The 17,095-nt window shown below is 44.7% G+C and overlaps 1 protein-coding gene and 1 long non-coding RNA gene across 6 annotated transcripts in view; both read left to right on the forward strand.

Annotated features, from left to right (window-relative positions):
- Positions 1–17,095, forward strand: part of LOC309522205 — a 218,734-nt gene that overhangs the window by 100,386 nt on the left and 101,253 nt on the right. The gene's annotated exons all lie outside the window — the stretch shown is intronic.
- KIAA1958 overlaps positions 1–17,095 on the forward strand; it is a 71,271-nt gene that overhangs the window by 43,434 nt on the left and 10,742 nt on the right. For 2 of the 5 annotated variants that reach the window (XM_082204788.1, XM_082204784.1), the window contains 2 exons: positions 8,481–8,653; positions 12,514–15,937. In XM_082204788.1, the coding sequence (XP_082060914.1) occupies positions 8,481–8,653; positions 12,514–13,320 (980 nt within the window). In that variant the 3' untranslated portion in view covers positions 13,321–15,937. Of the gene's footprint in view, positions 1–8,480; positions 8,654–12,509; positions 15,938–17,095 lie in introns of those variants that run through there. The other 3 variants (XM_082204786.1, XM_082204787.1, XM_082204785.1) reach the window with 2 other exon arrangements.

Consider the following 17,095-nt stretch of genomic DNA (forward strand, 5'->3'; position numbering starts at 1 on the left):
GGCAATGCAAGCTGGGGTTGACAGAACTTGGGACTCCAATGACTGGGGTGCACCAGGTTGAAAAAGGGGAAAGAGACCCCTGACCATTAGGTCCAGTCGTCACTGACTCTGGGGTTGCGGCGCTCATCTCGCTTTACTGGCCGAGGGAGCCGGCGTACAGCTTCCAGTTCATGTGGCCAGCATGACTAAGCCGCTTCTGGCCAACCAGAGCAGCGCACGGAAATGCCGTTTACCTTCCCACCGGAGCAGTACCTACTTATCTACTTGCACTTTGACGTGCTTTCAAACTGCTAGGTTGGCAGGAGCAGGGACTGAGCAACGGGAGCTCACCCTGTTGCGGGGATTTGAACCGCTGACCTTCTGATCGGCAAGCTCTAGGCTCTGTGGTTTAACCCACAGTGCCACCCGCGTCCCGCACCAGGTTAGGGAAGACTTTTAAAATAGATATTTCAGTTCTGAAATAATGAATTGTTTCTTTGACTTTACTCTGTCTTATCTGATGATTGATTTGGGCAGGGAGCTGCACAACTTGTCCTGGTTCTGTAGAGCAGCCCACAGAGCAAGGCAATCAGCCCAGTACGGAGTCAGACCAGTGGTTCCTTCTAGCTCAGTATTGTCTACACTGACTGGCAGCAGCTTGCCAGGGTTTAAGGCCAGGGTGTCTCCTGTCCCTGCTTGCAGTTGCCAAGGATTGAACCTGGGACCTTTTCAATGCAAAGCAGATGCTCTACCTCTGAGCTATGGCCCTTCCTTTATATACTGTATTTTTCGCTCTATAGGACGCACCGGACCATAGGAGGGGGAGAACAGGGAAAAAAATACCCCCCCCTGCTCAGACCCCTTCAGCAAAGCGGCAGGAGAAATGGAGCCCCTTCCATTTCTCCTCCTGCTTCACTGAAGGGGCGCTGCACAGAGAGGGAAAACTGTGCAGTGCCTCTCCAGTGAAGCGAAGCCTGGAGAGCAAGAGGGATCGGTGTGCATCTACCCCTCTCACTCTCCAGGCTTCAGGCAGCTATCTGCAAGCCTTCGGAGTGCAGCGGGAACTCCTGCTGCACTCTGAAGACTTGCAGATAGCTGCCTGAAGCCCCCAGAGCACAGCAGGAGTTCCCGCTGTGCTCCGGGGGCTTCAGCGAAAGCAACGTGAAGCCTCCGGAGCGCGAGGAGAGCTCTCCCTCTGCGCTTTGGAGGTTTCACATTGCTATTGCTGAAGCCAAGGAGCCTGCATTCACGCCATAGGACGCACACATATTTCCCCTTAATTTTTGGAGGGGGGAAAGTGCGTCCTATAGAGTGAAAAATACGGTAAGAATGAGCCAGGTGGCCAAACAGTTTGACTTTTGTCTAAGGTAGCTTCCTATGTGCTAGAGAAATTCTGAAGCTGACTGGCATTCAGTTCAGCAGGTCACAAATCTGCAAAAGTGAATTTGCTTCCAGTTGTTCCTGGGTTTATTTTCACCTCCTTTTGCAATCTGGAAGGTGGAAAGAGCCTAAGATAAACCTTAAAACATCAGTGGTCTGCAGTGAATTTTTCTTTAGAAGAACAGTTGGGGCCAGAGACACCAGATTGCAGGGTGGGGAGGAGACACATTCCAACATCTTGATGTCATGAGCATGAGCATCATGCTTCCCTCCCTAAGCCAGGCAGAAACTTTCCGGGCTTTGGGAAGAAGGTGTCAAGGCTCTGAGAGGATGCTGGAGCCCTCTTGCTGGGTATATGTATGCCCTGAGACCTGAAATGCATGTTACAGCTTACCATAGGGATGCTACTGAAATCTGACTGCTACAATGAACTATTCAACCCCAGCCATAATGCAATGTATCAAGACCACAAAGCAACTTCTGAGATTCCACATGACTCTCAGTGGCCACCTAGACAGCAGAGTAGAATTGGATGTGGCATGGAGACTCAACCCTGATCAGTGTTGTGGTTAGTTCTGTGTGTTGCAGCTAGGGAACAGCTGGTTTCAAACAATGCCAACATTTATCTGGGGCTGTCAAATTCATATGTGAATGCCATCATTTGCCACATTTTGAAGATTCACCATGGCACGTTGAAGGTCGGAAGTGGCAATTCAGCTCCAGCGCTCCAGTGCTCCAGCGTGCACCCAATGCGTATGGTGAAAAAAAAGACACGTATAGCTACTTCAAATGTGATGTTTTGTGCTCCCAATCCACAGTGTTCCATGTGACGCTCAGCTCTCTAAATGCTAAATTTGTTGCAAAAGAAAAGGCACCTGCTGTTAAATCTGATAGCAAACAGAGACATCTGCATGGTGAAGGAAATTTGGGGCACTCTGGGGATTCAAACGAGCTCCCTTCCCTCAACTTGTATTGGTTGAGAAATATCCGTGACCCCTTAAAATCCTGATGCAAATTGTGTGCAATTTAGTAGGAAAACAGGGAAGAGCTCTATACACAGGAAAGGTTTTGTTTTGTTTTTTTAAAAAAGTAGATTACTCATTTATGCAGGCAATTATATGATTCTCAAAAGAAAAATGTAGTTGTGTTTTAATTTGATTTTTTTTAAAAGTGAGAGCTTGTATTTTACAATGGCCAATTCTGGTGTTTTAGTGGGGGAAAACATTTAATGTCATTGTTTACTGCCCATGATTGTATTAAAAAGTTTCATAAATGACTTTTCGAAAGGTTAATTTCATTGGATGTACAGTGTTGACAACTGTTGAGTGGCATTTTATCATTTTAAAATATGTGTGAGTAGAATAATGCTCTGGTGTGCCAGTAATGCTCATAAGGCTCTGCTCTTTATCTAATTTGTATTGCACTCTTCTTCCCTATAATTTGGGCTTGCATAGACTCCCAAGGCTTGAGGGTGGGGCAAGGCAGGTGGAAAAAGCATTGTCTTATGATCAGCAGAAACTCTCTCACCCCTCAGTTGGTCCTCGAGTTATTATTATTATTATTATTATGAGAGAGGGAGAGAAACACCCTCTCCACTTTCTCCACACAGTGCGTAACAGTATACGCCTCTGTCATGTTGCCTGCTTAAGTCTGCTAAGTGTCCCACTGGAGGTAAAGGCCAGCTAACACCAGCTATTCCTGACTTCCTTCCCTAGTCCTGAGGCTAAACAGCGTAGGGACAAGGATGCCATCAAATCAGTAACAGCAACAACTCTCCTCCGAGGCTAATGGCTTCCTAACTTTAAAGCGCAGCAGAAGCACAATAGAAAGCTGCTAAGGACCTTTGGCTACCCAGACTCCCAGGCCATTGTGACAATAGGTTTACAGGTTGTACAGGCCTAGTTTTGCATGTGGAAAACCCAGGTTCAAATCCATGGTCATCTATGACCCTTACTGGATAACCAGGGATAGTCCATCTCTCTCAGCCTATGTTTTGGGCTGGGAGGACAAAACACCACTCTTGAGTTCTCTGGAAGAAAGAAGGGCTGCAAATGCAATAACATCACAGATCCAAGTCTGCAGGCCTAAGGCAAGGCAGACAGGCAAAAAGACAAATCATATAGAGGCTCCAACAGGAGTCTTTCCCTTTGCCTGTGTTGTGTCTACAGCCTGCTTCAAAACCACGGGCAAATTCTTTCCCTGTGATTAAAGAAAGCAGCAGGCTTTGCAGAAAACAGTTCATTAAGTTAGCATGCCACCCTACCTAGGCACAGATAGAATACTGCGGCTAATGGCATGTGTAGCTAACACAGAATTAATTTTAAGAAATTCCTTCCAGTAGCACCTTAAAGACCAACTAAGTTAGTTCTTGGTATGAGCTTTCGTGTGCATGCACACTTCTTCAGATACACTGAAACTGGAAGGATTTTTTTTATTTTGACTATGGCAGACCAACACGGCTACCTAGTTTCAGTGTATCTGAAGAAGTGTGCATGCACACGAAAGCTCATACCAAGAACTAACTTAGTTGGTCTTTAAGGTGCTACTGGAAGGAATTTTTTTATTTTTTATTTATTTTGACTATGGCAGACCAACACGGCTACCTATCTGTAAACAGAATTAATTGACCATCTCAGTGGATTGCTTTCAGAAAGAAGCTCTCAGCACCATGATCCTAAACCTAAACACATCAAAACGAATGTTTTGTTTTTGTTTTCAAAAAGAAAAGCCACTCACACAACCAGATTAGCATGTTGGTGATATGGGCAGGGTGGAATTTCTGCAAAGTTCATTAGTATGTGATGAAACAGCTATGTGATGGGCACTGCCATGTGACCTCTACACATCAGATCAGAACTTTCTGCACTAAGAAATGCAAACTCCAGATATTGCTGCACTACATCTCCCATCATCCCTGACCTTTGGATTGGACTGATAGGAATTGGAGTCCAAGAACATCTGGAGAGCCATGGATTCTCCACCCTTGCTGTAAGAGCATGAAATGCCTCACGTGAAAACCAGTGTGGTGTTGTGGTTAGTGTTAGACCGACCCCAGGGAGAACTAAGTTCAAGTCCCCCATCATCTGCAAAACCTATTGGGTAATAGCGACCCCATGATTTTCTCTCAGGCTCACAAGGACTGTTTTTTTTCTGAAGGTAAAAGACATAGAGGCCTTATGTGCTACTCTAAGCTCTTTATGGGAAAGGTGGAATAAAAATCTGATAATCTGAGTACAGAGCAGCCACTGAAAGTGTACTCAGTGTTCTTAAGTGGTATAGAGATGGTACACACATCAGCCATAAACTATGATGACACTCCAGTCTTTAAAACTAACCCACTTCCTCTCCTGCTGTTATGGAAGTTTCAGAGCCTCCCTGTCTTCAAATGACTTCATTTTAACTCACCTCAAAGTAGCTCAAGCTCTGGCACGCTGCCTCTTCAGATATGATCAAGGGAGTGACTCTCGTGATGCAGACCAGAGCAAAATTCTCACTGCAGTTGGAAAGGAACCCTTGTTTTGCTTTATAATTCTTGCCAAGAACAAATGAAACTTGGCTGCTTTCCCTGGAAAGGCGTGTGGGGTTTTAATAAAGAAGAACTAATGGTTTTCTCACCCCGTCTCTTTCTCCCCTGTTTGTATTATTATTGCGCATATTAATATTATAATTACAGATAGTAACATTATTAGGAGCTGCTTTGCAGCACACTGGGAGGAATACTTTGAAAACAGAAAACAAATGCAAGTTTCTACAGCATTTTCACATGAAATCAGATCAGAATTTCATTTTTTTAATTAAGTCAGTTTCTGTATTTGGCCTGATATAACCTTATGAACAACCACTAATTCTATTATGCTCTTAATTGAGTTACGGTATGTTCCTGTTGTTGAGTACAGCGCTCTTTCTCTTTTTTTCATGTACCATGAACCACTGTAGATCTGGACCCCATGCAAATCACTGCCAGTGCTTTAGCTACTCGGGGGGAAAGCGTTTTAACCTGTGATAAATTCTTACGCTTGCTGTGATGCAGTTTTATTTATTTATTTATTACTGGGACTGGTAAACAGAGGAAGACTTTAAGGGCACCTCCAAACTGTAGCTATTTTTGGGTGGGATTCAATCACATACCAGGAATAAAACTGCTAGCACTTATTCAAAACTAAACAGGGTTTGATATGGTTTAGAATTGGATGGGGGGGGGCCACGTGTTAAGATACTTTTGTTGCAGGAGGTTGGACTAGAACAGGGGTCAGCAAACTTTTTCAGCAGGGGGCTGGTCCACTGTCCCTCAGACCTTGTGGGGGGCCAGACTATATTTTGGAGGGAAATATGAATGAATTCCTATGCCCCACAAATAACCCAGAGATGCATTTTAAATAAAAGCACATACTCTACTCATGTAAAAACACCAGGCAGGCCCCACAAATAACCCAGAGATGCATTTTAAATAAAAGAACACATTCTACTCATGTAAAAACACGCTGATTCCCGGACCGTCCGCAGGCCGGATTCAGAAGGCAATTGGGCCGGATCCAGCCCCTGGGCCTTAGTTTGCCTATCCATGGAATAGATGATTCTTGTGGCCCCTTTCAACTCTACAATTCTACGATTCTAAGTTTGTGTGTTTACAATCGATTGGTAGCACTTGTGGAACGAATCTGTTTCCCCAAAGAATCAAATTTTTCGCAATAAGGAAAATGACGCAGAAATGCTCTGGATATGTAACGAAGCTATTTGCCACAACACAGGAGACTAGCCTGGCTTAATTAGCTTGTGACTCTTGTAGACCCAGGGATTAGAAGTGTCAGGCACACAATTTAGCACCCCAAGCCTTAATTAAATTCTGACACTTGTTGGGTCGGGAGATTATGGTGCCCTGGGCCCCCACTAACTCACATCAGTATAAAGCATACAGTGGTACCTTGAGTTACATACGCTTCAGGTTACACACACTTCAGGTTACAGACTCCGCTAACCCAGAAATAGTACCTCGGGTTAAGTACTTTGCTTCAGGATGAGAACAGAAATCGTGCTCCAGCGGTGCAGCAGCAGGAGGAGGCCCCATTAGCTAAAGTGGTGCTTCAGGTTAAGAACAGTTTCAGGTTGAGAAAAGACCTCCAGAACGAATTAAGTACTTAATTAAGAATGAATTAAGTACCCGAGGTACCACTGTATTTGAAAGTATAGCGTATGCAATAAAATTGCAGTGCAGCGATAAAAAGATACTGCTCTTTCAAAAGAGTTATTAAGAGCCCTTTCCCAATTCATGAGTTATCTTTCAGCATATATACACATTGCAACATCACTGCACATTTGCTATTCTGGCTTTCTCATGGTAGCTGCAGTCCAGTGTCCAAGGATCTGTGGTAGTGAGTCTTAGGCAGTGCTTTTTTTCTGGGGGGACGCAAGGATACGCACACCCCTAAACTTTTTGTGAATCTAAGTTTGGCCTCATTGAGAGGCAGTATTTCAATATGAGTAAGAAAATGAGAGTACCCCTAAACATTTTTTAAAGAAAAAAATAGCACTGGTCTTAAGTATGCTTAATTGTCCACTCAGCTGAATGTGAAAACAGAAGACTGTATGTATGCCAGTACTCAAATTATGGGGAGGGGGGGAAGAGGGGTCCCTATCCTCTTATTTGCAACTCTGTCTAACTTACCACAAGTTAGAGCTGAAGCACCGGAGCCACATTTTGAATCGGGGGGCCCAGCTCCCCCAATCTTGGTTGCCCCAGTCACTCTGGGTGGCTTCCAACACATATAAAAACACAATAAAACATGAAACATTAAAAAAAAAACTTCAGATGTCTTCTAAAGGTTATATAGTTACTCCAACATTCATCCAATGAAAGTAGGGACATCCTAAGGGAAAGCAGGACGTTCCAGGATCAAATAAGAAATCAGGATGGCTTCTGCAAATCCTGTACTATCCCTGGAAAATAGGGACACTTGGAGGGTCTGAAATTTTGGTTTGTGCAATTTAAGTGAATTAAAGTGCTCTGCTGCTCAAGCAAGCAAGCAACAACAAAATGCACCAGACTTTTTTTGCAGTTTGGAAAGCGATGGGGCAGGCAAATGATTAGCAAGAAGACAAATAAATGCATTGCGAACAAATTAGGAGGAATGCTCATCGTTTCATAATTGCAACACAAATATCAGAATTAATATGACTGGACATAGTCTAAGCTCTGCATGTGCAAGCAAATCAAGATGAATGCTCAGTAAACAGGTCATCTGGAGTGTGCACACACACGCCCCAACTCAAGTTTTCTTTTTCCAGATCTGAGCAGCTCTGCCAGGGAGAGCCAGAAGCCCATGCAGTGGCGTAGCGTGGGTTGTCAGCACCCGGGGCAAGGCAAGTAATTTGCGCCCCCTAACCCGTGGATTTGCGCCCCCTAACCCGTGGATTTGCGCCCCCTAACCCTAACCCCCAGATGTTGCGCTCAGTGCGGCCGGCCCCCCCTGCACCCCCCACGCTATGCCACTGAGCCCATGGTTCTCCTCTGTGACTTCAGGGCAGCTTGGCCAGTCACTTCCCGTGCCAGAGCATTTGAAGTGCATGATCTCTGAGTGCATTACATTACCATATAGATTTTCTAGCAGAATGTGAAAAAACTATAGATAGGGATGCAGAAACAAAATTGGTTATAATGCTGAGCATAAATAGCCTACACATTCCTTATCTTAATAGAGTTCTCCCCCTCCTGGCAGCAGTAAGGAAGGGTCTTCCTTAGATCTTTTCTCAATGCAAAAAGGTCATGCGTATTTTTTCACCTACAAAATTTATAGTGCTTAATATTTTTCATCACCGAGACCACTGAGACAATCTCAATATGAGCTGTGCTGAAAATACTTCCCTGAGCCGAAAGCTTCAATAATAAATGTGTGTTTAATGGCTGAAGTGAGATTTCCATGTGTTGGCTCATGGGGCTGCAATCCTGCCCCTTTAAAAGCAATAGGAGTTGTTTTTATTTTGTTTTAAAGACTTCAGTAGGAGCTGGATTGCATCTTCATTTTCTTAATATGCCTTACGTTCTTGGCACAACAGCTCTCAGCAGACATATTATTACAGAAGCAAGACAAATTTACTTTGCATTTCCCTTCCTCTTTGTTTTTCAGCCTATTCAACAAAGCTCAATAAATTCCCCATCTTCAATTTTGATGATGACTTGAAGTACTTTTGCATCAGTGCGGTGAGCCCAAATACAACAAAAGCAACTCTGTATGCTCTGAATGTGTGGCGATACTGGTGTGTGACAAAAGGCCTGAAAGATTACATGGACATTACAAAGGTGAGTGGCCTTGGTTCTGATGGTGTACTGTAACTAGATTAGATCTGCAAGGCAGAAGCCTTATTCACCTGGTGAAACCTGCCCCAATCTGGTGCCGGCCAGGTATTTTGGACTACAACTCCCATCAGCCTCAGCCAGCATGACCAATGCTAAGGTCTTATGGGAGTTGTAGTCTAAAACAGCTGGAGGGCACCAGCTGAGGAAGGGTTCTGTAGGCTTCCACTTTGTTCCCAGGCCCAATTTAAAGACCTGTTCTCAATGTTTACTGCCCATATGGCCTGAGACCAGGATATCTCAAGGACAACCTCCTTCTGTATGAACTTCCCTGTGTTTGTTTCTTTTTGGCATTTGAAGCCCAGTTGTTTGTTGTTCTAGCTTCTGAAGTACAGCAGTGGGAATGTGAGGCTGCTAGGATTGCCATACGTCCAGAATTTATTGGATTTTCACTTTTTGAAAGATGGCAGCCCTTCCTATCTCAGCGGTGGTGCTTAAGCTGTGGAATATCCTACTATCTGACACAGGTAGTTTCTGAACTGAGTGAGAATCTCCCAGGAACCTTTACTCAGCATGCAAGGAGTTGGTGGTGCTGGCAGCTGTCTAACCAATAGGCGATGGCCAGAGGTGCCAGCTTGTGAGGGTGATTGGAGGGGCCAACATTGCACGTGTGATGTCAGATATGTGCAGCGTTCTGATGTGATGTACACGTGATGACAGGAGGAGCCGGAGGGAGAAGCTGAATGCAGTGGCCATACAGCTTCAATGGCTGGCGGCCCCTCCTTGTCCTCTTCCCGATGCTGTCACTGGCAGGAAGCTGCTTCAACCCACCTTCCTGTCCGCAGGAGCAGCAGCAGAAGAAGTAGATGATCACTGGAGCTGTGCCGTGCTAGGCTCTGTGCTTCACCTCCACGCTTTTGGGACATTGTGGGGCAGAACCAATCCCCAAAATGGACTTGGCCCCCAGGAGTTGGCACCCCTTGGCGATGGCATAGCTAGGGGGGATGACAGGCAAGTGAGGAGGCAGAGGGCAGGCTGTGGCACCAAGGCCTGGCTAAAAGTAGGCCCAAGAACCACTGAGAAAACACCATTCTGCTAGTATTCGGAGAACGTTCAGTGTGTGGGGTCAACACCATGAAGTCTCTGCCAGTTTTACTGATAGAGGTTCTGGAGGAAACATGCAGGTCCCATTTCTACCCAATTACTAAGTAATATGTCAATCTGCTCCTGCTGATAAATGTATGGCTTATTCCATTGATAGTAAATCACTTTAATATATTAGGCTACCTGTGTTCAGGGCTGCACGGCATTGATTCTCCTCGCTCCTGATCTATCATTAGCCACCACCCCACGTTTTTTGCAAAATTTCTGGTTACAGGCCGAGAAGTCTCCGTGTAGCTTAATAAAGCCTGAGGTACAGATGTGAAATAAGATAGCCGAAATTAATCTTGTGATGAGACAACACAAAGAAAAGGGCTCCTTGCAACTTTCATGGCTTTCAGCATCAAAGGCAATGTTATTCATGCCTTCCTCCTGTTTATGCCAGCATCTCATTATAACCAGCTTAAAGCTTTCCTTTTAATTATGAGCTTTATAGAGGCTGTAAGTAGATCTGAGTGGCAAGGCAGGATGGGAAGTTTCTGCTACTCAGGTGCAACAGGGAAAATGGAAGAGCTGGACAGCTGTTTATTTAATAGCTGGAAAAATCCAGGCTATAGATCTCAGGGCCAAATTAGACACATTGTTCAATATATGTTTTTTTTCCTGTCAATGTGCAGAGCTTCTTTAAAAAACAGAAATGCCAATAGCATCAGCTGGGGAGAGGTTGGTAATATCATAGCAGGCATGGAGGGAGAGTTTAACCCTTTCTTCCCCTGCTGAGCCACTGAGGACAAATCCTCATGGACGCTCGCATTTGCGCTGTAGATGTAAACAGATAATTTCCCTCAAAGCAAATTCTAGCTTTAGAAGAGTTATTTACCCCAGGGGTTGGGGAAGGGGAGGGGGTTAAATTTCCTATTCTGGACAGTCACCCGCCCTTTGCCCTTTACAAACAAGCATGTTAAATGCATAGGTGCATTGAACCTTGGGGCAAGTTTGGCCCTCAGTGCGCCACAAACTGAGATGCTGCTGCTGCAATGCATTTGCAGAACAAACAGTTAAAGATGATACATATCTGGAAGCCATGTGCCATAGGTAGTGCAGGGAAGGGGCTGTATGGAAGGTCGGCAGTAGTCTGATCTGGGTGAAAATTCCTTCCTGCCCCCAGATTTGGTGACTGGTCAGAGACTGGGAATGAGTCACCCTAAGGCAATTCTGACTGGGGCATTTCAGTTCCATCCAACTTCCTTTCCTTGGTTCAGGTAGCGTTGTATTCTGCTACAGCATGGTAATTTGATGATTGTTAGACATGAGTTAGGGAATAAGCAGGATCAGCCCGATGATGATGCTGATGATGCTGATTTACTGTATTTTTTGCTCTATAAGACTCACTTTTTCCCTCCTAAAAAGTAAGGGGAAATGTGTGTGCATCTTATGGAGCAAATGCAAGCTGCGCAGCTATCCCAGAAGCCAGAAGAGCAAGAGGGATTGCCACTTTCACTGCGCAGCGATCCCTCTTGCTGTTCTGGCTTCTGAGATTCAGAATATTTTTTTCTTGTTTTCCTCCTCCAAAAACTAGGTGCGTCTTGTGGTCTGGTGAGTCTTATAGAGCGAAAAATACGGTATATATCACCCTTCATCAAAAGATCTCAGGGCAGTTTGCAAGATAAAATCTGGGACAAAGTCCCTCCTGCACAGAGAAACTATCTTTAGATATCCTTTCCATTAGATGGAGCCACCTCCAGCTATGAATTTGGGGTGCCACGAAAAGACAGCAAGCGGATAGTTATCTAACATATCATTATTATGTTTTTACTGCTGGGGAAGTGGGAGAGGCAATTCTGGAATTTCCTGCCTTGTAAAATAACTTGGCTGGCCTTGGGTACTATGCACCTTGATGAGATGTGGGGAGTGCTCTTTCTGCTCCTCCTTAGGCAGCAAAATGTCTTGAGCCAGCTCTGTGAATAAGGAATTTGCCATGGTCCTTGGAACCATGAAGTAAGTAAGTGGTAGAAGGGTCCTAGTTCAATCCCCAGCATCTCCTGGCAAGACTGGGGGAAAGGACTCATGGAGAGCCTCTGCCAGACAATGTAGCATGGCTGGCCCACCCATAAGGCAGGATGAAGCCATTGCCTCGGGCAGCAGATCCAGACTGCTGCCACCACAAGTAGTCCTTGGATCTGCAAGGTCCATTCTCTGCAAAAGATTGGTTTGGCTCTGAGTGCAGTAGTGTAGCATAAGCGGAGTCACAAGGGCAGTTGCCCTGGGTGCAAAATTCTTAGGGGCACAAAATTTCAAATGAAAAAGGAAAAAAGGAGTAGTAATAATAACAATAATAGTTGTGCACCCTCTCCATCACACAGAAAATCTCCCATGTCTGCATGGGTAGACAGAGGAGCAGTTGGTTGCTAGATTGTCCTCTGCCAAGGCTTTAGAAAGATACCTGCTCCAAACTAATCCCCCGTCCTGCTTTCTGCTGTGCTTGACACTTGCAGAGCTCTGCGGCTGCCACTTGGATAGGTCACTAAACTATTGCCCCTTCATTCCAGCCTATCGGCGAGCAGTGCCAAGGATATTTGCTTTGCCCCGGGCACTGGCAACCCATGCTACACCACTGTCTGAATGCTAATACATTAGCTCAGTTCAATTTTTCAGACCCAGCTCTTGTTAAACAAAGAAAGAAACAAAAAAAAAGGTGGTGAAGGTGGGCAGGGGAAATGGTTCTGTGAGAGTTAATGCAAACGCTCCCATTCCTTGCAAGCCAGATCCCAGCGGTGAAGCTGAACGAGCTCCTTGAAGATTTCTATGTCACCGTGAAGAAAACTGACGGCTCTGATTTCCTGGCCACCTCTCTTCATGCTATCCGCCGAGGGTTAGACCGGATCCTGAAGAATGCTGGGATTGGTTTCTCCATCACAAGCGGAAGCTTTGGTTCTTCCACCAAGAAGCTCAAGGAGAAGCTGAGGGTGCTCAGCAAGGCTGGGATGTCTGGTGCCCGCTCTCGCAACATCATCTATTTTTCCCTTTCAGATGAAGAAGAGATGTGGAGGATTGGGTGCTTGGGAGACGGGAGCCCAGTAGCCTTGCTGTCCACTGTGGTAAAATACAACAGCCAGTACCTCAACATGAGGACACTTCAGGAACATGCTGATTTAATGTACGGGGACATTGAGCTGCTGAAAGATTCACAGAACCGGCCCTTTTTTGCCAGGACAGACAATGTGAAACGGGAGAAAAGGCTGGGCTCAAACAGAGTGTGCTACGGCCAGATATACCACGACCACTCCAAAGGGCACAAGGTTTGTCCTTACTGCCTCCTTTACAAGTACATGTACACCCACCGGCCTCCTTCGCAAATGGAAGGCAAGTCCCCTTTCTACCTGACTGCTCGGAAGGAGACTATTGGCATGGGCAGCGTCTGGTATGAGGAGCAGAGGATGGGCTTGCGGTCACTGAGGGGGGTCATCCCAAAGCTGGCCAAAAAGGTCAAGCTTGACCACTGCGAGAACTTCACTTTCATCTCCTTCACCCAGGCCTCCCGGAAGTTTGGCTCTCTGAAATCCTATCAGTAAGGGCCAGGCTAGGTGTGAAGTTAATTGCGTGAATGCAATTGCTCTGCCATTTTTAATTTTTTATAAAAAACCTGTAAAGACGCTGGGTGAGAACATGCAGAACAGCATGGATGTTGAAGGTGATGGGTATTGTAGTCTTTTCTCCTCTGCTATGATCCCAGTGATAATTGCCCCAATTCCTGATGCTTCCTTTTGCATTGGAAGGAAAACTTCCCTCCATGTGCAAATAGCAGCTTTTGGGGGGGGCAGGGGGTGGAGAGAGCTATTTTCATCAACTTCACAAAAGGGGGAAAGGGTTAAACTTACCTACCCATGCTGCTAAAACTCTCCAGCCGCTGCTGCTACTTACTTTTTTATATATATTAAAAATGCAAGTTAATTACATCCACTTAATTAACATCATGCCAGCCTTCTGTCACAGCAACGAGAGCCTCTTTCAGTCTGCACAGTTGTAGGCTGGCTGTTGTATGGATTTTAATAAGCAGTTGTATATTGTATGACCTGCTGATGTTTTGTTAATGAAGTAGCTGCACCTTCATACAAACCAAGATCTACCCCTAAACTATGTTGATATTTTATTAGGACATTGTGCTTCTACATGCAGTAAAATTGCTTTGGGAGTCTGATTTATCAGTGCCTTTTAGAATAGGCTTTCTAAGCCAACTGATCAAGAGAAAGAGGCTCAGTAGCCCAGTAGCTTTATTATATCACCAACAATGTAGGTTGTTTGTAAATGTCAAGAATATATATACATATACGGATGCAGGTGGCACTGTGGTCTAAACCACAGAGCCTAGGGCTTGCTGATCAGAAGGTTGGCGGTTCGAATCCCCGTGACAGGGTGAGCTCCTGTTGCTTGGTCCCAGCTCCTGCCAACCTAGCAGTTCGAAAGCAAATCAAAGTGCAAGTAGGTAAATAGGTACTACTCCTGCGGGAAGGTAAACAGCATTTCCGTGTGCCGCTCTGGTTTGCCAGAAGCAGCTTAGTCATGCTGGCCACATGACCCGGAAGCTGTACGCCGGCTCCCTTGGCCAGTAAAGCGAGATGAGCGCCGCAACCCCAGAGTTTCCGTGACTGGACCTAATGGTCAGGGGTCCCTTTACCTTTATGGAGATTTACTGCATGAAATCTAATATTGCTTCCCCACACACTGCCTGTCCTGATGAACTTTTGATCGATTGGAGGCATCCACTAATGTAAAAGGAGGGGAAGGAGTTCCCTTTGACTGTTGCAGTCCTCTGAAAATCTGTTCCAGAGATTTGGGAGACCCTCCAGTACAGCATGAAAGGTGGTGCAGGGGGGCTGCAGGGGAAAGGGGGGGGAAAGGATATTGCCTCCCTTCCTCTTCCATTAGCAGGCCCCTCTACTGGATCAAAAGCCATTTTGTGACGTTTGATCAGCAGCACTAAATTTCTTCCAGAGTTTGGATGTACAATGAGCCATGGTTAAGGGATAGACAGTGTATTTCAGGATCCTGCATGGACTGCCTCTGCCCTCTTGCATCTTCTCCTTTATCCTCATTCAGCATCACATATGACTGTTGCAAAACATTTTCATCAGGTTTTGGTGTTGTGTGCAACTGCGGCTAATGTGCTGAGCCTGGTGCATTCATGACAACATCCTGTTCAGTTTGAGACTGTAATTTAATTACTACATTCAGAATTACCCAGGTTAATTTTATCCGGGGTTAACAGGAGATGCTTGCAACTTAAAACCTAGGTAGAGAGATAGAGAGGTGTTATGTCTGAATCAGGCCAGAGTCTTTTCCATAGATTAAATATTTTGGAGAAGTTTGATATTTTCTATCCAGGGGATTAACTTAGGTTGGCTCTGAGCAGGGTTCGAATGAGTTTATGTATTCATGGAACAAGATTATCTCCCTCTACTTTAAGTGCTGCCACAACCCCTAAATCTGCTCTGGAGCTTTGGGGGAATTTCCAGCGCAGGTTGATGGGGTACACAATGAGAAGAGAGGGAGGGAAAGCCCTATGGGGAAAGAGATTATTGGTTTTTTTTGTTTTTATTATGTATTTTATGTTTTTATTTTGTGATTTTATGTTGTAACAGCCCTGAGACCTGCAAGGACAGGGCGGTATACAAATTTAATAAATAATGAAAATAAATATTAATAATATTGCTCAAGCAGACCTCATTTCCCACACATATACCCTACTTTGGGCTACACCTAATTCCACCCTCTGGTTCTACAGAACATCCATTTATAGCTTTCTTCATTTGTAAGTATTTTGTGGGGGAAAAATACTTTGGCATTAATTAGTTCTGATTAAAACATTCCTCTCTTGCAGGGATGAGGGGATCTGTAGCTTAACAAATGCCATTGTGTTACAACTTCCGTCATCCCTGACTAACCAATGGCCATGTTGACTGGAGCTGATGGCAGTCGGAGTTCAGGGAGAAGTGGGCACAGATTTTTCTGTCCTTGCTCTATTGCCTTTCCATCTGAGGCAATGCCAGGAGGCTGGAATAGTGTGGTAGATCGATGGGAGTCGTGACCTACGAATTATATTTTCTGCTATGCTGTTTTAGATTTTGTAACCCTAGAGATACGTCTTTGGAATGAGAGACTTTTCACAATTAAAGGCTAATATCTCTTGAAGCAGAAGTCGTTTTGTTTCCACTTGTGGTTGGCATTAAGAAGGTTATGTTCCTCTGAATTGCAGGTGTATCCACCTACCTGTTCATTACATCACAAAACCAGGCTTATCCCCACACACACATGGACCTTGAAGTTAATAGATACAAGTAGAGATAATGATTTGAACAATCACAAATAAAGGAAAGTTGGTTACCCATTTTTCATCCATCCATGGAGATAGTGGCGAAGGCGATGCAGGAGATTCTAAAGGCCCAACTTTCTCTGGGACTGTCTCTTCCCTCTCTGAGCCTTCCTAAAACTCTTCCTCTGCCTCCTCTTCTCCTGTCTCTGATGACCTGACCTGTTCCTCTTCCGCTGCCTCATGGGTGGCACAGAACCCCACAAATCACTGCCCCCTTCCCTTGGATCATCCTCCTGCTCCCCTTGCCTCCTCTTTCTTCCCTTCTGACACCTGCCTGTCTTTGGCATTCGGGGGAAGTAAGTCTAATATTTTACCAATGAAAATCAGAGTTTGATTGTGTCCGTCTTGTTTTCCCAATAAGCATGACAAATATGACCCTAGTAAGTATTGATCGAATGTTTGGACTTTTGTTATTCTTGGCTCTGACGCCTTCTTCTGAGGGAGCTATTGTTTTGGCTACAGTTGGCTGTTTATATCTTGTTAAACCTCATTCCCCATCTTTGAAATTATGCTCTGCAATAGATGGATGGATGGATGAATCGATAGATGGATAGGAAGACAGGCAGACATATCAGAGCACAATAATTTCAGAGACTGGGAGTGAACAGATCTGGAATTAAAATTGTGTATGTTTGTGTGTGTAATTACTGAGACTATGGTAAAACATATGGATTCAGTTTCCCCTTCACATGTATTCCATATTCTTCAGATGGAATTCAATATCCTTTGTTTTCCAAGTTTTTGTGATCTTTCCTTCTTCTAAACTATAACATACATTTCAAGGCATATCAAAATACTCTGGCTCTAAATTACATCATTAAATTAATCTAATCCAGCATTTGAAGATACAGTATGAAAACCATGATATTATTGTAAGATTTAATTATATACCAAATTCTGCCCCGCAAGGTAATTCCCTTACCTTTAAAATTGACCATCAACTGATTAATTGGCCTAAAGACATTAAGTTGAAGACC

This window comes from Podarcis vaucheri (assembly GCF_965113315.1).
Source record: "Podarcis vaucheri genome assembly, chromosome: 17".
NCBI lineage: Eukaryota > Metazoa > Chordata > Lepidosauria > Squamata > Lacertidae > Podarcis > Podarcis vaucheri.